At 41.3% G+C, this 15645-nt stretch overlaps 1 protein-coding gene across 11 annotated transcripts in view; it reads left to right on the top strand.

Moving 5' to 3' along the window:
* Positions 1-15645, top strand: part of syne2a (spectrin repeat containing, nuclear envelope 2a) — an 83881-nt gene that overhangs the window by 29142 nt on the left and 39094 nt on the right. For 9 of the 11 annotated variants that reach the window (XM_071467631.1, XM_071467632.1, XM_071467629.1 and 6 more), the window contains 19 exons: positions 77-1984; positions 4475-4645; positions 5463-5618; positions 5785-6026; positions 6154-8191; positions 8302-8636; positions 8745-8889; positions 9039-9239; positions 9493-9752; positions 9832-9982; positions 10514-10657; positions 10754-10885; positions 11375-11557; positions 11753-11890; positions 12091-12276; positions 12764-12886; positions 13463-13645; positions 14026-14139; positions 15147-15251. In XM_071467631.1, coding sequence (XP_071323732.1) covers positions 77-1984; positions 4475-4645; positions 5463-5618; positions 5785-6026; positions 6154-8191; positions 8302-8636; positions 8745-8889; positions 9039-9239; positions 9493-9752; positions 9832-9982; positions 10514-10657; positions 10754-10885; positions 11375-11557; positions 11753-11890; positions 12091-12276; positions 12764-12886; positions 13463-13645; positions 14026-14139; positions 15147-15251 — 6915 coding nt within the window. The remainder of the gene's footprint in view (positions 1-76; positions 1985-4474; positions 4646-5462; positions 5619-5784; positions 6027-6153; positions 8192-8301; positions 8637-8744; positions 8890-9038; positions 9240-9492; positions 9753-9831; positions 9983-10513; positions 10658-10753; positions 10886-11374; positions 11558-11752; positions 11891-12090; positions 12277-12763; positions 12887-13462; positions 13646-14025; positions 14140-15146; positions 15252-15645) is intronic. The other 2 variants (XM_071467633.1, XM_071467638.1) reach the window with 2 other exon arrangements.

Raw genomic sequence — 15645 nt, 5'->3', positions numbered from 1 at the left:
TCTTACAGCACAAAATGGTGATGATAATAGTTTTTGTGTGGTTAATATCTTTTGTCCAATTTCCTGGGCTTCTTAGGTGAGACAAGGTCACAGTGAAGTGGAACTGAACAACAAAGACTTGATGTGTGAACCTGTCAGAGAAACTTTTAGAAGTGACGCACCACATTCAGCTTCACATGATGAGACAATGGCCATGTGTCCTTCAGCATCTCTTTCCCCATCCACAACAGACAAGGAAAATTCAGAAAGTGATCAGCATGACAACAAAATGATAACCGAAGGCATTTTCAGCACTTTAGAGAAACATTATCCTTCCACTGAGCTTGTCACGATCACTTTAGGAGCGTGTAATGTGGACGCTGAGGCCACAAGAGAGGATAAAACATGTAATTCTACAGAACAAGTGGACGTTTCAGTCTCGTGTGCTGCAGACAGCCTCATGCAGGCAGCTAAAAAAGATGCCTCCGTACTAAATCAAGCACCAAGTGCAAAAACCCCAGATGTTTTCAAATCAAAACCACAACAGGAATCACAACAGCTAACATCTTCTCCACCAAAGATAAACATGAAAACTGATCTCAGGCCAAAAGGTGATACTGACAACATTAACACAGATAGCAGTCCTCAAAGCAATGGGCACAGGACACATTCCGAAAAAAACACAGAGCCTTTAATGTCAGATACACTTCATGCCCTCAACAAGAGTTCAATGGTTTTGCAAGAGAACCCTGAACCATTGCAGGAAGGCACTACCTCAGTCCTGGACTCAAAAGTGTCAGCCACAGACACAGACAACGCCAAAAACAGTTCACAGCAGTGTGTCACATCCCTGGATACGACACTTCCTGACTTCCCACTTTCTCACACTGGAAATGTGACTGGATACTTAGCAGCACAATCAGAGACATTTAAGGCAATTACTGAAGAACAAGAGACACCCCGTGATGACGCCAGTGTGACCCCAAAGCAAGTGTTTACAGTTGTGTTGGACATACAGGAAAATGAAAACGTCGGAGCAACCACTCCAGATGTGCCCGGACATTCACAGGGAGCAGAGCTGTGCGATGCAAAGCTCACAGACATTTCAAGCACAGGATTCTCTGAGAAGAAATCTGGACTGTGTACAACATTAATCAGTCCAGATTCAGACAAGACAGACTTGAAAAGCCTTCATTTAGCTGCATCTGAGACATTAAAGGCAGTTACTGATGCTCAAGAAAAAGAGAAATACTGTAAGGACATGAAAGTGAGCCCAAAAAAAGTGTTTGCAATAGTGTTAGACATAGACCTGCCTGTATACCAGTCACAGCAAAGGGGACATGTCGGAGCCAGCAGTCCTGATGTGCTCAGATGTTCACAGGGAGCAGAGCTGTGTGGTGCAAAGTTCACAGAAGTTTCAAGTACAGGACTCGCTGAGAATAAATCTGAACTCTTTCCAACATTAATCAGTCCTGAAGCAGATGAAACAGACTTGAAAGGTCATAGTTTTAAAACAACTGAGATGCAATGTACAAGTGCCAAATTCTCATGCAAAGAAAACTCAGAAAGTAATGAATTAATGCACAATGATGTGTTGAATTCCTCCAAATCATGTGGCACTGTTGCTGATTGTCAGCTCACTGGCGCTCATGCAGCAGAGACAACATTTCCAATCGTCAAACACGAGGAGGTGACAGGTTCCTGTCACACTGAGAAGCAAACAATGAGCTCTGGCTTGTGCACTGTGGAAAGTCCGGCGCAAACTGGAGGTGCCTCAACTAAAACTCTCACACCTGCTGGTGACAATAAACAGGTGATGGGTGCTGACACTGCAGAGAGCACAGGAACAGGACATGCAGAGGCGGCAGAAGGAGAAAACACAGAAGAAGCAAGTCACCTCGAAGGCCTCGAGTCCAAATGCTCAGAGGTGCCAGAGACACGAGAAAATGCTTCGCTGCGAAAAGAAGAAAGTGAATCAAAGTTACCTGCATCGCTGGACACAAAGGTGGGTTTCTTTTGAAAATTTTACTTAGTGGATTTTGTACTCTTCTTTTTCTCAGAATTTTGCCTCTTTTGTAGGAAAACTGTCTTTTAATGTATTTTTCTTAATGTAATATGAAATTTCAACCTTAGAATTGAGTTGATGTAAGTCTGGCACAGTGGGAGGGAGACTCACAGCTCCTCTCAGGTATGAGACTGGAAGAGGCTCCTGGTACCTCCCCACACCTGTCGTTAGTGTTGGCAGTGTTGTTGTACCTTAGGTTCAATCACACATCAGCCATTCAGTTCCAACCTTGTTAGAGAAATCTGAGAATTAGGAAAAAGTTTTTCATCCCTGCAGGCAGAAGACCCAGATGTTCCAGATAAATTCGCAGTATTCTAGCCGTCCTAAATGTCCTAAACAGAATCTTCTTTGACATTTCCAAACCATTCTTCTTTCCCTGTCTGACCTTCATGTTAGAGTAGATGTGTTTTTAGTGAAATGAAATGACATTTTGCTTCTGACTGTAATTTTATCCTAAATTTGGTCCTAATTTTAACTGGAACTCATTTGCGCTTAGTCCATTTATTGCTCTCACAATTTGGCATTTGAATGTCATAATTTTGCTAAAGTTTGTAAATGTGTCATCCAGCATAAAGGAATTGACTTTCCTGGATCTAACAAAAATCTTCTATATAAAAAAAAAAAAAAAAAAAAAACATGAGGAAAAGCTTTGGGTGTGCTAATTCAGGCAGGATTCTCCACCAGATTTGTATGTTTTTTCCTGGCCCCTGTTGGTGCATATTCACAGCCTGCAATAGTTTTCAAAGACAGATTGGAAATTAGCTTGGTAGGAAAAAAGGCAAAAAATATCCATATTCCCTGCGAGGGAAAAATACAGCATTAGACAGTTGTTAGACAGAAAACCACTCACACATTACTACTTTACCACTGTAATACTCTCAGTTTCTGCCTCCTGCAAGTACAGCAACTGCCAATATCTGCGGAGACAATGCAGCACCCTGTCATCACTTCAACCCTTTTCTCTGGCACTTCAGAGCTCTTTGGTTTCTTGATGTGTTTTGATAGAACTTAGCCACAGTGGTCAAAAATACCATTGGTTTTTGAGGCCTGTCATTACTGTGAGTAATAACAGCGTGCCTTCTCTCTCTTCTTCCTATGACCTGACTGTCCTAAAATCTTCCTCCAAATAACAGAATATTTGTATTTAAGAAAGTTAATTGGCTTTCTGACACTAATTTGGCTGCTAGTTGGAGGTTTATTAAAGGCTGCTGCACTGAGGAAGGCAGCAAGTTGTGTTTATAAAGGACAGCAGCAACATCGCAGTCTGTTGTTTGATAAAGCCATTAGGTTTGAGTGATCATAATTCAAGAGGCATTTCCAATTAACCTAAAAAGGCACTCATAAAGCGCAGACCTCTGGGAAGTCCAGTGTCAAACAACATAGACTTCAGAGAAAAAGATTCAGATTTATAGGAAATGATCCAGATCTGCCCCAAAATTTAACGGGTTCCTCCCTGGCCCATGTCCCATCCCTCCGCCAAGTTCAGTGCAAATCAGTTCAGTACTTTGTGCATAATCTTGCTGACAAATCAACAAACAGACATGGGTGAAAATATAACCTCCTTGGTGAAGGTAATAACATTTAAAAAAAATCTGAGTTCACTTTTTCCTATTCCTTTTGTAATTTTTTTCATAGAAATGAATGAAAAGTATTTTACATTTACATCGCTTTAAATCTAACAAGACATACTAGGGTATGCACTAACATAGTGGTCAGAAACTTTTGACGTGAAGAGTACAGTTTATCCAATCTGTGAAAAAATATACATACAGTACATGAGAAGATTTTACTTCAAAACACTTGTAAGGAATGCTGATTTCAGGCTGTAGATGAAAGTACACTTAGCTTCCAGAAAGAAATTAGTGTTACCTTTGTCAGCTCCCACCTAAAGCTTTTGCATTGGTCCTATGCGCCTAAATGTTTGCACTATTTATGAAAAATCAATATTTATAGGTCAAACTTGATTCAGACACTATAACATATTGTCTGATGTACTGTTTTCTTTTCAGCAGTACATTTTCAAATCCTCTTCTCGTTCCACCTACGCCCTGCTACAATACACATCATGGTCATGCCCAACATATTTTAAGAGGCACCTCCCCTGTTTGTAATCTAGTAACCAAGCAAATCATGTCATGTTTTGGTGTTTTCCCTGTCTAACCATGTTATAACAGATCAGTAATTTCTTTAAAGAAGTATGGGAGCCAGCAATTTGGAGATGAATAGATGGAGTTCTTCTCCCTCAGGGCAGACTGCTCCCCACTCCACATTCTTGTGTTAACTGTACTGACTCGCCGCGCCACTGTCAACAAAGTAATATTTACCACTGCGGAGCAGGGAAAGAACAGGAAGCTCTGTTATTATCTGTGGACAAACACGGGGAAGAAGAAGGCTAAAATGTGACACCACCCCTGTCTTCTGCACATACAGCCTCAGATGCAAGAAGACATGGAGCCTGAGAGGATGGTGCTGGATTTGTCAGCTGATCTAGGTGCTGGCGAGTCGAGAGGTGGAGCACCAGCGTCCTGCAAACACACATCCACCATGCAGGATATTTTGTCTGAGATACAGAACTTGGTGGAAAGAAGTAACATAATAAATGTGAGTATCCACTGGTTTTTAATAAAAAAAATAAAAATAAAAAAAAAAACAAAAACTGCTAGTTGCCCCTCTCTCACAGTTGGACCTATTGTAGGCTATTTCACAAACATGTTGCTATCAGTTAATAAATTATTTATAAAAGTATGAACTTTAGAGTGGGTGTACTATAGGTTAAATTCTGACCTGATTAGACGAATTAAAGTAAAAAAAAACGGGCTATTTATTCACTGTTATGACACAGATTTGTATTCTCCCATTGTGCACAATGAAGCAAATGGGCATTGAGATGGAATTAAATTTATGTTTTTAAGCATTTTAGTTGTATAAATCAAAGTATAAATGCATAGCTTCAAAGGGGCAAGAAGTCAATTATAAATGCATGGAACAGTGAATAGATAGGAGTAACAGTGTTTTGATTAATGTTTGTGTATTCCCATGATGCTGCTGACAGGAAGGTCTACAGGAAGGACCCAAGAGATGCAATGATTTCCTGCTGGGTCATTAGCAGGTCTAATTACCCACAGCATACAGCTTGTGACTGCCACTGTCACAGCTTGAATTCTTTTTGATACAAAGTATGATTTTATTTAATGTTAGAAAGAAAGAAATTCACCATTACCACAAAAAGAAAGAAGAAAACACCCCCCCTGTCTGATTGTTGTTTGATTGGCTGGTGTTCTGCCAGTTTTTCACATTATTGACATTATTATCACCAGCACAGGTTAAAGCCTATAGGGTGCTATAACAAGCACTTTTCATCCCCCAGTACAGGCTTTCCACCAATTTTGTTTTGTTCCTTGCTGTTATGATGTTTCAGAGGACACCACACATTGATTTAAATTGGTATCTGAAGTCCTCTCCTGGTGAACCAGAGATTCGACTGGTACGAACTGTCCAGCAGGTTCTTGCATGTCGATATCAACCAGCACAACTTGATGTCGCAGCAATGGCCAAACAGCTGGAGGAGGCTGAGGTATGTATAGTATTTTTTTTTTTTAGTTATTGCTAATGTACTTTGCTTAATTTTGGTTTAACAATTTTACTAATTAAAATAAAATAATGTTTTTTCATATAACAGGAAACATAAATAACATGTAAAACTGTGTAACCTCCTCTAAAACCAGTTCTGTGTACTGTAGGAGTACAGGTGCTGTGTGCAGGAGCGAGTAGCTACTATGAAAAGCATGAGTGTTGCCAGGTATTGTGACCCAAATGCCCTGAAGAGAGCTGAAGGACAATGGAGTGCAGCACTGCTGGATGCCTCTGCCACTGTGCAGGTGAAAGCAGCACAGCTGGACCAGGTGAAACGGTACCACAAACAGATGAAGATGACCAGAGTTTTTCTGGAGGTTTTAGCTGCTGAGAAGGGAAAAATGAGCTTGTGAGTAATCTTTTGATCTGAATGTCTGCCTTTACTGTTGTTAATACCATCCTCAATATGTGATAGTGTTTGTTTGTGTGCTTTGATGTATGGTACACTCATGTTTTTTCTGGTGTGATTTTGTCAGAAATACCTTGGGAAGTAGTGCTGTTCAAGCTGACAAACTCCACGCCCTCCTGCAAACCATGGAACAGAAGAAAAGCATCATGGAGGAGCTGCTCCACCTCAGTAGCCAGATATCGGTTCATTTGAGTGACGCTGAAAGTTCAGGTACTCTTCTTGCCCAGCTTGGAGATGTCCAAGAGGAATGGAGGCTTTTGGAGGGAAGTATCAAGAGAGCTCTACGACACGCCACAAACTCCACCTCTCAATCCTCTCTTCTTGTAAAAGAGGCCGAACAGCTTAAAGCCAAGCTTGAAGCGCTTCAGAAATCCAACTTTCAAAGCAACGACAGCAGAAGTGCTTTAGAATTTGTTTGTCTGACCACAGACCTAAAACTGTACAACCAGCTTTATCTACACTTACAATCCCAGTCAGACGCTCTCGTCCATTTCTCTCTGGGTCAGAAGGAGAAGGATGAGATCCAGTGTAATCTTCAGGAACTGGGGTCACTGCTTAATGACACCAAGAGAAAGCTTGACACTTCCACATGTAGCTGTGGAGACATTTCCTCAACTAAGATCACCAAACAATTACAGGACTTGATCATGTGGGCCAAACAGGCAGAAAACAACATCACCATTGGGAAAAAGTTAGCTCTTTTCCCTGAGGAGGCTCGTATTCAGATCGTTGACATGAAGAAATTTCAGACTGATATTTTGTCCCAACGGTCCAAGGTGCAAGCACAAGTTATGGAGATGAAGGGTTTAGCCTCTGATATGGAGAAGGAGGAAAGTGACCAAGTGTTGAAGACAGTAGAAGACCTCTATGAAGCCATTGGTGACAGTCTGGATCATGTTCTTGAAACCATGAAGAAACACCTACATGAGAGGGAGAAACTGTTATCCCAGCTTGCTAGCACAGATGCCTGGCTAGCAGAAACACATGCTGCAAGAGACCCCTGTGCCCATGTCGAAAATGTGTCAAAAGCTGACATCCAAGAGCTGGAGAGTAAGCTGGAGAGTCACAGATTAGCCACTTTGGAGATACAGAGTCAGCTAAATCTGGTAGAGGCAATGGCAGAGAGTTGCAAGGACATAGCTGTAGGATTGAGTCCAGGAGAGAGCCGCTACCTCGTCAACAGACTGTCAGGCCTCTGGACAGAATTAGATGGACTGCTAGCTCATGAGAGAGCAACCAGCTGGGAATTAGAGGAACTGGTTCATGAGCGGACATCTTCAGATGAGGAGTTATCAACCATCAAGGATAGCTTAAAACAAATTTCCACTGAATTGGAGCAGCAAAAATTCCCTTTAACACAGGAAACCCTTTCAACTGTCGCACGTTTGAAGTACATGCTAATGGAGAATCAGTGTCAAGTACAAGAACTTCAGCACTGCTATGAGGCCAAGCGTAGTGCCCTGCTGTACACCATTGGAGAACTGCAAGACAGGTGCAAAGCTCTTAGTCTTAATGCCTTTGAGCAAGACAAATATCTGCACCTGAGGAGACAAATGGAGGAATCCAGGGACATTGCCAAAGAGCAAATCCAGCGTGCCAAAGACAAAACAATCAGTGTGGGCGAGAGGTTCAGACTATGCCAAACACTCCTGGTTGAACTTCCTTTGGTGAAGACACAGTGTCAAGAAGCGGGTGACCAACTGGAGGCCATAGCTCAGGAGCTGTACCCATCTGAGTTGAATTCAGAGAGGCAGAGGATTCACCGCACTGTGGAGGCTTTGGTCTCCTGGGAGCAGTCTGTCACAGATGATATCAAAAACCTAGAGGCCAAGCTTCTGTTGGGTCTGTGCTTTTCCTCCGAACTTCCTACCTTAATCGAGCTTTTCCAAAGAACCAGAGTGGAGCTGGAGGGAGCCATGCCAGTCCATCCAGATGAGAAAGCCATTGACACTGCACTACGGAGATACTGGGTCATTTGGAGAAATACGGAGTCTGGGATGAGGATGTTAGAAGCTCTGGGACAGAAAGAAAAAATTAACATGAAGAACTACAAGGAGCTGTACTCCCTTAGAGATGCAGTCATGCAAGAATGCCATTTACGAATGGTAAGATTTAATATTCTGTGTTAATCCAGAATTAATTGAGTTTTTGCAATTCATATTTTTGTTGGTTGTTCCTCTAAGTTATACCTTATCATGTAACATTTGTTCAACAGGAGAGTTTATCCCAGGCTCGAGAATCCTTGAAGGATTATCAGTGGGCTGCTCAAGGAGCAATAGCCTTTCTTCATAATGCCGAAGGCACCTTTTTGTCAGCTCCTGGAGGGTTTTTGGACTGTACCGAGGAGCAAAGACAGACCCAGCAGGCTCTTAAAGCTCTAGAAGACGGATTTCAGGCTCATATCTGCCACCTTGTGGAACTTGTCCCTCAACAACCCTGCCTCTCCCGCCCAAAGGCTGAGCAGCTCCACATTGGCATTCTCAGCCAGTTGTTGGTGGGAAGAGCTGTACTGGAGGCCCAGGCCCAGCTCAGGCTGGAGTCTTTGCAGAGGTACAGTTCTGCACACCTTTTGTATTTTTATAATTTATTATTTCTGTTTTTTCTTCTCATTTGTAAATAATTCAAAAAAAGTCAAATAAAAAGACAAATTTCTTACAGTTGTGCAGTAAGACAACAAAGCCACAGGAGCTGTCATGAAGACATACGGCAGCGTCTCTCTGTGTGTGAAGCCGGCCTTTCAGAATGTGCTGCAGCACAAGTCACGTCATATGATAAATGTGTTGCCCAACAAAAGAGAGCTACAGTAAGTTCAGTGCAGAACTAATTCACTGCTGTGTTATAACACACATCTTTCTATGTACCCTGGATCCACTTTTTGACACTTACCAATTAGCTACCTGTAGTAGTGTTGCAGGAATGCATTTTATCTTAAACTTTAATCTCTGCTCAAAGCTACTGATGGAGGATCTCCGCAACCTTGCTGGGAAGATAGAGGAGCTTAGGGCTGGATGTCCGATGCAGGGCTGCGGAGTTGGCAAAGACGGCGAGCTGGCAGCCCTCTGGCGCCGTTGGGGATCACTACGACGTGGCGTTGGCGTCCTGATGGCACAAGCGGAACAGAGAATAGAGGAATGGAAGGACATCACCACAAGTGTGAGTTCACAAGCCAGAAATCTTCATCTAAACATGACTAATGTATTTCCAGCTATACAGCTAAAGTAATGAAAATATTAAACAACATTTTCTCTATGAGACTTCTCTTCTTTCAGGAAAGATTTACTCTATTAAGAAACTTTTATTGCTTTCTGAAACAAAATTGGGTTATTGCATTATAACATACAGGCCCTAAAGAATAGACACAGATGATATACATCTAATATTCAAGATTAAATTCTATTCCTTTTAGATAGAGCAGTGTTGCAGTTTTTTGGCCAGTCTTCAGGCAGAGGTGCCTGACTCCTCCACTGTGAGCTTCACTCATAAGGAACCCCAGGAGCTTCTTGCCCAGGCTGAGATGCACCAGGCTGGTCTGGAGCAGGAGCAACAGGCCTTAGCCTCCCTGGAGCATCGTCTGGAACATGCCCTGAGCTTATCCAGTTCCCAGGATCCCACGAGCCCTGGACCTGTTGGCAAAACCCTGGTGAAGATCCAAGAGAATGTCAGAAGGTGGGATTTCTTTCATATACACGAGGAAAGTGATTTCACATTTATATCAGAGATGCTGAGAAGATACTGTTCCCCACAGCCTACAAGAGAGAAACCTACTGCTGGTAGCTGCCGCCCAGGCAGAGGAGAAAGAGAGACAGCAAGTCCTAGAGGAGATAGGAGAGGTGGAGAAACACATGCTCGCTATTCTCCCTACACTGGATGCCTGTTTGAATCCAAGCGAGCAACAGGTCAGGCTCATTTTGTATGCTTGGAAATTGGAGTGTGAAATTTTGTAGGAAGTCATATCATATAAATTAAGAAAGCAAAAGACAATGTGAAAAAATAACACTAACGTCTTTCAATCTATATGAGTTATAAATGTTTGGTTATTTATCAGTGAAGAACTGGTGAAGTTTTGGGTCATAATAAAGCAAACCTTTTTGTTTGTGCATAAAACAAGTTTATTTTGAGTCAGGGTAATTCCTCCTGAGCCTAGTGAGAAACTGACTGTTGTCAGTGCTGTTTAGATTACAGGCTGTAAGTCTTTTCAAATGGTCGTTGGTCTAAACTGTCTTATCTGTGACAAGCCACCAGTTATGTTCTATTGCTATCCTTTTCCTTCAAAGATAGAGCATATTAAACATGTGAGGGGCTGCTGTATGCTTACCTTCAACCTAAAATAAGTTAACCAAAATTGCAGGAGCTAAACATTTGACCTCCACATCTATTAGTCTCTGTGCCTCTCTGATGTCCCGTCCTTTCCATTTTCCTCTTGACAGGAGCTCAGAGAGGATCTGTTCTCCCAGAGGTCCAAACTGAAGTGCATCATGGATGGTGTGTGGAGTCGGTATGAAGAGATTCCTGCCGACATCAACAAACGGCTTCAAGAAGTTCAGCTGTCCCTACAGAGAGCAGAGGAGAAGGTAACAGCACTGACTCCATCCTCACTGATGTATAAACTATCTCCCAATAAAACCTCTAATTTCTTGTGACTGTGTGCGATTGTGTGTGTTTTACAGCTCATGGAGGGGAGCAGCCTGGGTCGAAAGCTGGCTGGTCGGGTAGTGGAACTTTGTTCTGGCCTTGAGAAAGTGAAAGCGTCACTGGAGCAGAAAAGTCCATCAGTCACTGAAGCTCAAAATGTTCTTAAGGTGTGTACAGAGTAAATACTGTTAATGTGCATCTGGAGTTAAAAGTTGAGTGATTACTTGTCACATCATACATTTAATATGCATGTAATATATTTTTATTATGATATAAAATAATACAACTTTTAAAATAAGTAGTATACTAGTAGTTTAATATATATATATATATATATATATATATATATATATATATATATATATCAAATTTATTTCAAAATTATATTAATTTATCTTTTTAATGGGCCATACTTTCCAAATTAAAAAAAGATTACATTTTTTATTACTTATAAATTACACTAGTTTCAAGTAAAATCTGTGTCTACCTACACAGCTCAAAATCTGACACAAAAAAATCAAAGCTGACTTTGTGACTTTGCAGTAAAAAAACAACACAGCTAATGTCTACTCACTTATGTGAGATGGCTGAATGACTTACTTAGAGATGCAAACCATTCACCAAGCCCTGCAAACTGCACATCCTCTGTTCTCCAGCATGTTTGGGATGAGCTGGATGCATGGCACAGCCGCTTGATGGTCCTGGAGAGCGAGGTGCAGGATCTCGCAGAGGAGCAGCCGGACCAAGCCCACCTCCTCATGGACCAACTCACACAGCCACTGCAGCTCCACCAAAACACATCGCAGATGGCCGAGCAACGCACCTCCTTCCTCTGCAAGGTCAGACTTACTGTGCTGTACAGTGTTTACACTGTATTGTACTGGAAAAGCAGTGATGTGAGGTGTCATTTAACTTTATTGAAAATGCAAAACATCACAGGCACATCAGTGTGAAACATGGCTTCTGAAAATATCAAAATCTGTTCAATAAAACTACAAATCTACTTCCTTATATTTTCTGTACTCTTTCGTCAGATCCCTGTCTGTCTTCAGGAGTTAGAAGACATTTTGTGCAGCGCCACCTGCTGGTTGGACGAGGCCCAGTCATGGCTCAGCGCTCCTTGCTCATTCACAACAGCCAGGAGCCTCCAGAATCATGCAAACTCTCTGCAGGTCAGTGACACCGAGTAAAACTTTCACTGATGAATTGTTTACAAATTTTTAACTGATGATAGTGTGGCACTTTTATATTGTGTCTCATCACTATTTCCTACCACACCTGCCAGGCCTTATTAATCACTCTAATAGACATGATTCAATAATTGATTTCAATGTTAATGATGAATTTTATGTTAAATCCTGGACTGCTGCAGCTGGTCCTGGAGGACTCTGAGCGGATTAGGGACACACTGCAGGGCTTCAGGCCGGTGCTGGCTGAGATCTCTGCCGTGTGTGACATCAGCACACAGGAGGAGCGGCTGCACCAGAGTGACCAACAAGTCCACAAAATGCAGCGCAACCTCCTAGAGCCACTGGACCAACTTCTGCAGGCTGCTGTGGTAACTTGATCAAATTGAGGATTTCCTCAAATGAACTGTAGACTTTCAGGTTTTTAGTGACCCCAAATGGCAGAGGGAGGAATGTTTGTTTTGTTTTTTTTTTCTCTTAAATGTGGCTCCTCCCACTTCCTTTGTGCAGACAAGATTTTCCTTATATGACCAACTCCTAACACCTGATATCCATCTGGGCAGATTGGCTGTGGAGTTTTGGGATGTTGTGGCCACATTTTGCATTTCAGAGACAATAAACAAACACATACTGTATCTCTAGAGGCAGGAGGAAGTTAAAGGAAGCAATGGCAGATACATGATGTGCACCCAGAAATGAATCAGGGACATTGTTGCCATACAGCATAGGTTCCACACAGTTAGTCAAATATATATATTTTACATAAAGTAAAATAAAGAGAAATAGGAATGTTTGCAGCATAAGAAACACAAATACAAGTCATACCTCTCAAAAAGTTGTTGGTGATCTTCTTCTCAGGTGGTGGAGGCGATGGAAACTGAGCTTAAGACTATGGAGAAGAATGTCCCGAAGATCAGAGCAATTTTATCCTCCATGGATGACTCCAACATAACTCTAACGGAGCATCTTCAGCACCGACAGGTGAATCTGTGCAGTTGTAATTCTTATTTATCTATTAATACAATCATGCCAACAGTAGTGTTGTTTAATAGTAAAAATATTTAACCTTTATGGTTAAGTTGTAAAGAATGCAGGAACTTAATCTTATTTAGTTGGATATGTCTTTGTTGTGGCTGCTATCTGAAAAAAACATTAAAAAAAACCAAACAATTTTCTTCCTTAAACATCACAGCTTCTTTCTCTACATTTGTTAAAATGAAGTTCCTGCTTTGACAAGTTCCCAAAATGAAATGAAAGCATTACTGCTGAAAATTAAATACTTGACCATTCTCAATTCAAGTTGCATGATTGATTTACGGAGGGAAAGAAAATCCTTTTGTTCTTTCTTTCAAGTCAATGTGTTTGGGAGAAACAAAACTGTAAAAGTGTTAATTGAAATATGTTTTGATTTTTATTTGAATTGGTTAAAGTATTTTTTCAGATGTACACCAAAAAAATGTGAGCTTCAGTCACTCTCAGCCAACTTTCCATCACACATCAGAAGTTTGCACAGAAGTTTACACACATGTTGAATCAGCTTATGGTTTTCATCTGCAGGTGATCCTGGCCAATGTGCAGGCAATGCGGAGGACTGTGGAGGAGGTGGAGAGATGCAGAGCAGAGCTTCACCTCCCGCAGGGAGCAGAGGAGAGCCTGCTGGCCTTCTCCCGAGCCAAACTGCTGCTGCAGCCGCTCGAGGAGCTGGAACAACTCACCCAGCAACAAGCCTCACTGCTGGAGGTACAGCGTCAAGTCTGAACGTCACTGCACAAAGGAAAAAAACATTCTTTTTTTTCTGTTCCTGTGTAAGACATGGGTGTTTGGCAGAAGGTGTTTCTTGAACGCTAACAATGATAATAGTTATTTTCCTGGCATAAAACACATTCAACTGTTTAGTGTTAGCAAAAGGGACCTTAAGCCAAAGTTTGCTCCTTTATGTAATCTTTCTTTACAAAAAGCTGTATCTTGTTATTGGAAGCGATGGAATTAACTTCTCAACCCTCAACTGTGTCCCTTACAGCAGAGTGGCACAAAGAACCACAATAATAGCAATATAACATTGAGTGTTTTTCATCAACTTTAGTCACTTGTCGCATTCTCTGTCTCTCTGACGAACATAGAGCAAGATTAGGGAGGAGGAAGAAACTAGTAAGGATCTTGGCGTCACCAAAGTCTCAAGTATTCCTGAAGAGAGACAGCAGCTACACAGATCTCCACGAAGACACTTAGTCCAGGTAATAATAATAATCACAGTCATTTTAAAGTACAATTCACTGAACACCAGCTAAAACAAAACCACTGATTTTAATTTGGTATCATCTGAATTGAATCAAACCAATTTAACATAACCTCTTCAGTAAAAGAAGTAGTAACGGTTGTGGTAAATGACAGTCACCAGGTCCAGGATCCCTGCTTGCCACTGAGTTTAAAAAGTTCTATTTTGAACAAAGAATATAAAGTAAAACTGATGCATTTCTCCAGGAGGTCAGGATTGGTGACTATCATTTATACCCTGCGCTCTCTGGAATTGGTTGAACCTTCCTGATACAGGCCTGTCTCAAAAAAACATCATCCTGAAAATGTTCCTTTACTGGGCTGTGAGGCCAAAACCTTTGAATCTTACAGTTTGTTTTTTGGGGGATTATTTTGATTATTGTCCTACTGTATATACCCAGTGACTGGTATACTGCAAATATGATGCAGTTCGGAGTGATTAACAGTCATCTAGGCCCAATTTAGCTCAGATTTTGGATCACATGTAGACGACCTTAAGACTGCACTTAACAATGAAAGAAACTGTTGTTTCCTGGGTAAAGAGATAAGTAATCTTCCCCAAAAAACAAACAGAACTTTAAAGCAAATACAAGTTTGTTAAATTAACATGCATTCCTCCATTAGACTCCATAAGTCACCAGCAAACTTCAAACCTTTTTCTTGTTATACATATAATAATAGTTTGAAGCTGTGAAATTACTTTGTCAAAGTACTTAAAATCACATGTGTCTGGTTCCACTTACTGTGAAGAGATGAGAGACAGTGAATATAGCAAAAAATAAGTGGATGACCATTAATGGAGTCATGGAGCCATGCATACTGAAAAACACTGCTTTACTGATCACTTCAACATTACATTAGAAAGAGGAAAAGGTATATTAGTACAAGTACTCATCAAAAAGCCACTATATTGTACCATTTTCATTTAAATCCCAGTTTTGATCGTATCATTCACCCTTATCACTAGAAGCAGGAGGCTTTTGAAGTGTCTAATTCAGAGGAAGAGGAGGAAGAGGATGACGAGAGTTGTCACTCGTCGTCCTCTGACACACTAACATGCAGTATTCCAGAGGTAAATCTGAAAAATAATTACAGCTTAGGAACACATGTTTCTGGGTGCCTCTTTCTTTGGGTTTCATTCCAAAATGTCACATTAAACAGAGTAAAAACTGCTGCTGTCGTGTCAATTTAAACGATGCAATTCCTCACAGGTACATTTTAGACTTGGCAAGGAATCTCAAAAATACGCAAACTAATTCTGCATGTTTTGGAATGAAACTCAAAATTTCTAGGGCTCCTTCTTCCTTTATTTTTCCTCCTTTATCACTGTCTTGATCGAGTTAATTTCGACTTTAATATTTCTTCTTCTTCCTGTGGTTTAGAGGCCTAGAGCAGGTTTTGCATGTTGATATGAGGCTGTGTGAAGCAGGCTGTCCCGTTCACTGATAAATCCACTCCAGCACTGT

This window comes from Trachinotus anak, unplaced genomic scaffold (genome assembly GCF_046630095.1).
Source record: "Trachinotus anak isolate AG129_WGS33_773 ecotype Australia unplaced genomic scaffold, CSIRO_AGI_Tana_v1 ptg000031l, whole genome shotgun sequence".
Classification (NCBI taxonomy): domain Eukaryota; kingdom Metazoa; phylum Chordata; class Actinopteri; order Carangiformes; family Carangidae; genus Trachinotus; species Trachinotus anak.
Note: the sequence above shows the minus strand (reverse complement) of the source record. Positions and strands in the feature narration are given on the sequence as shown.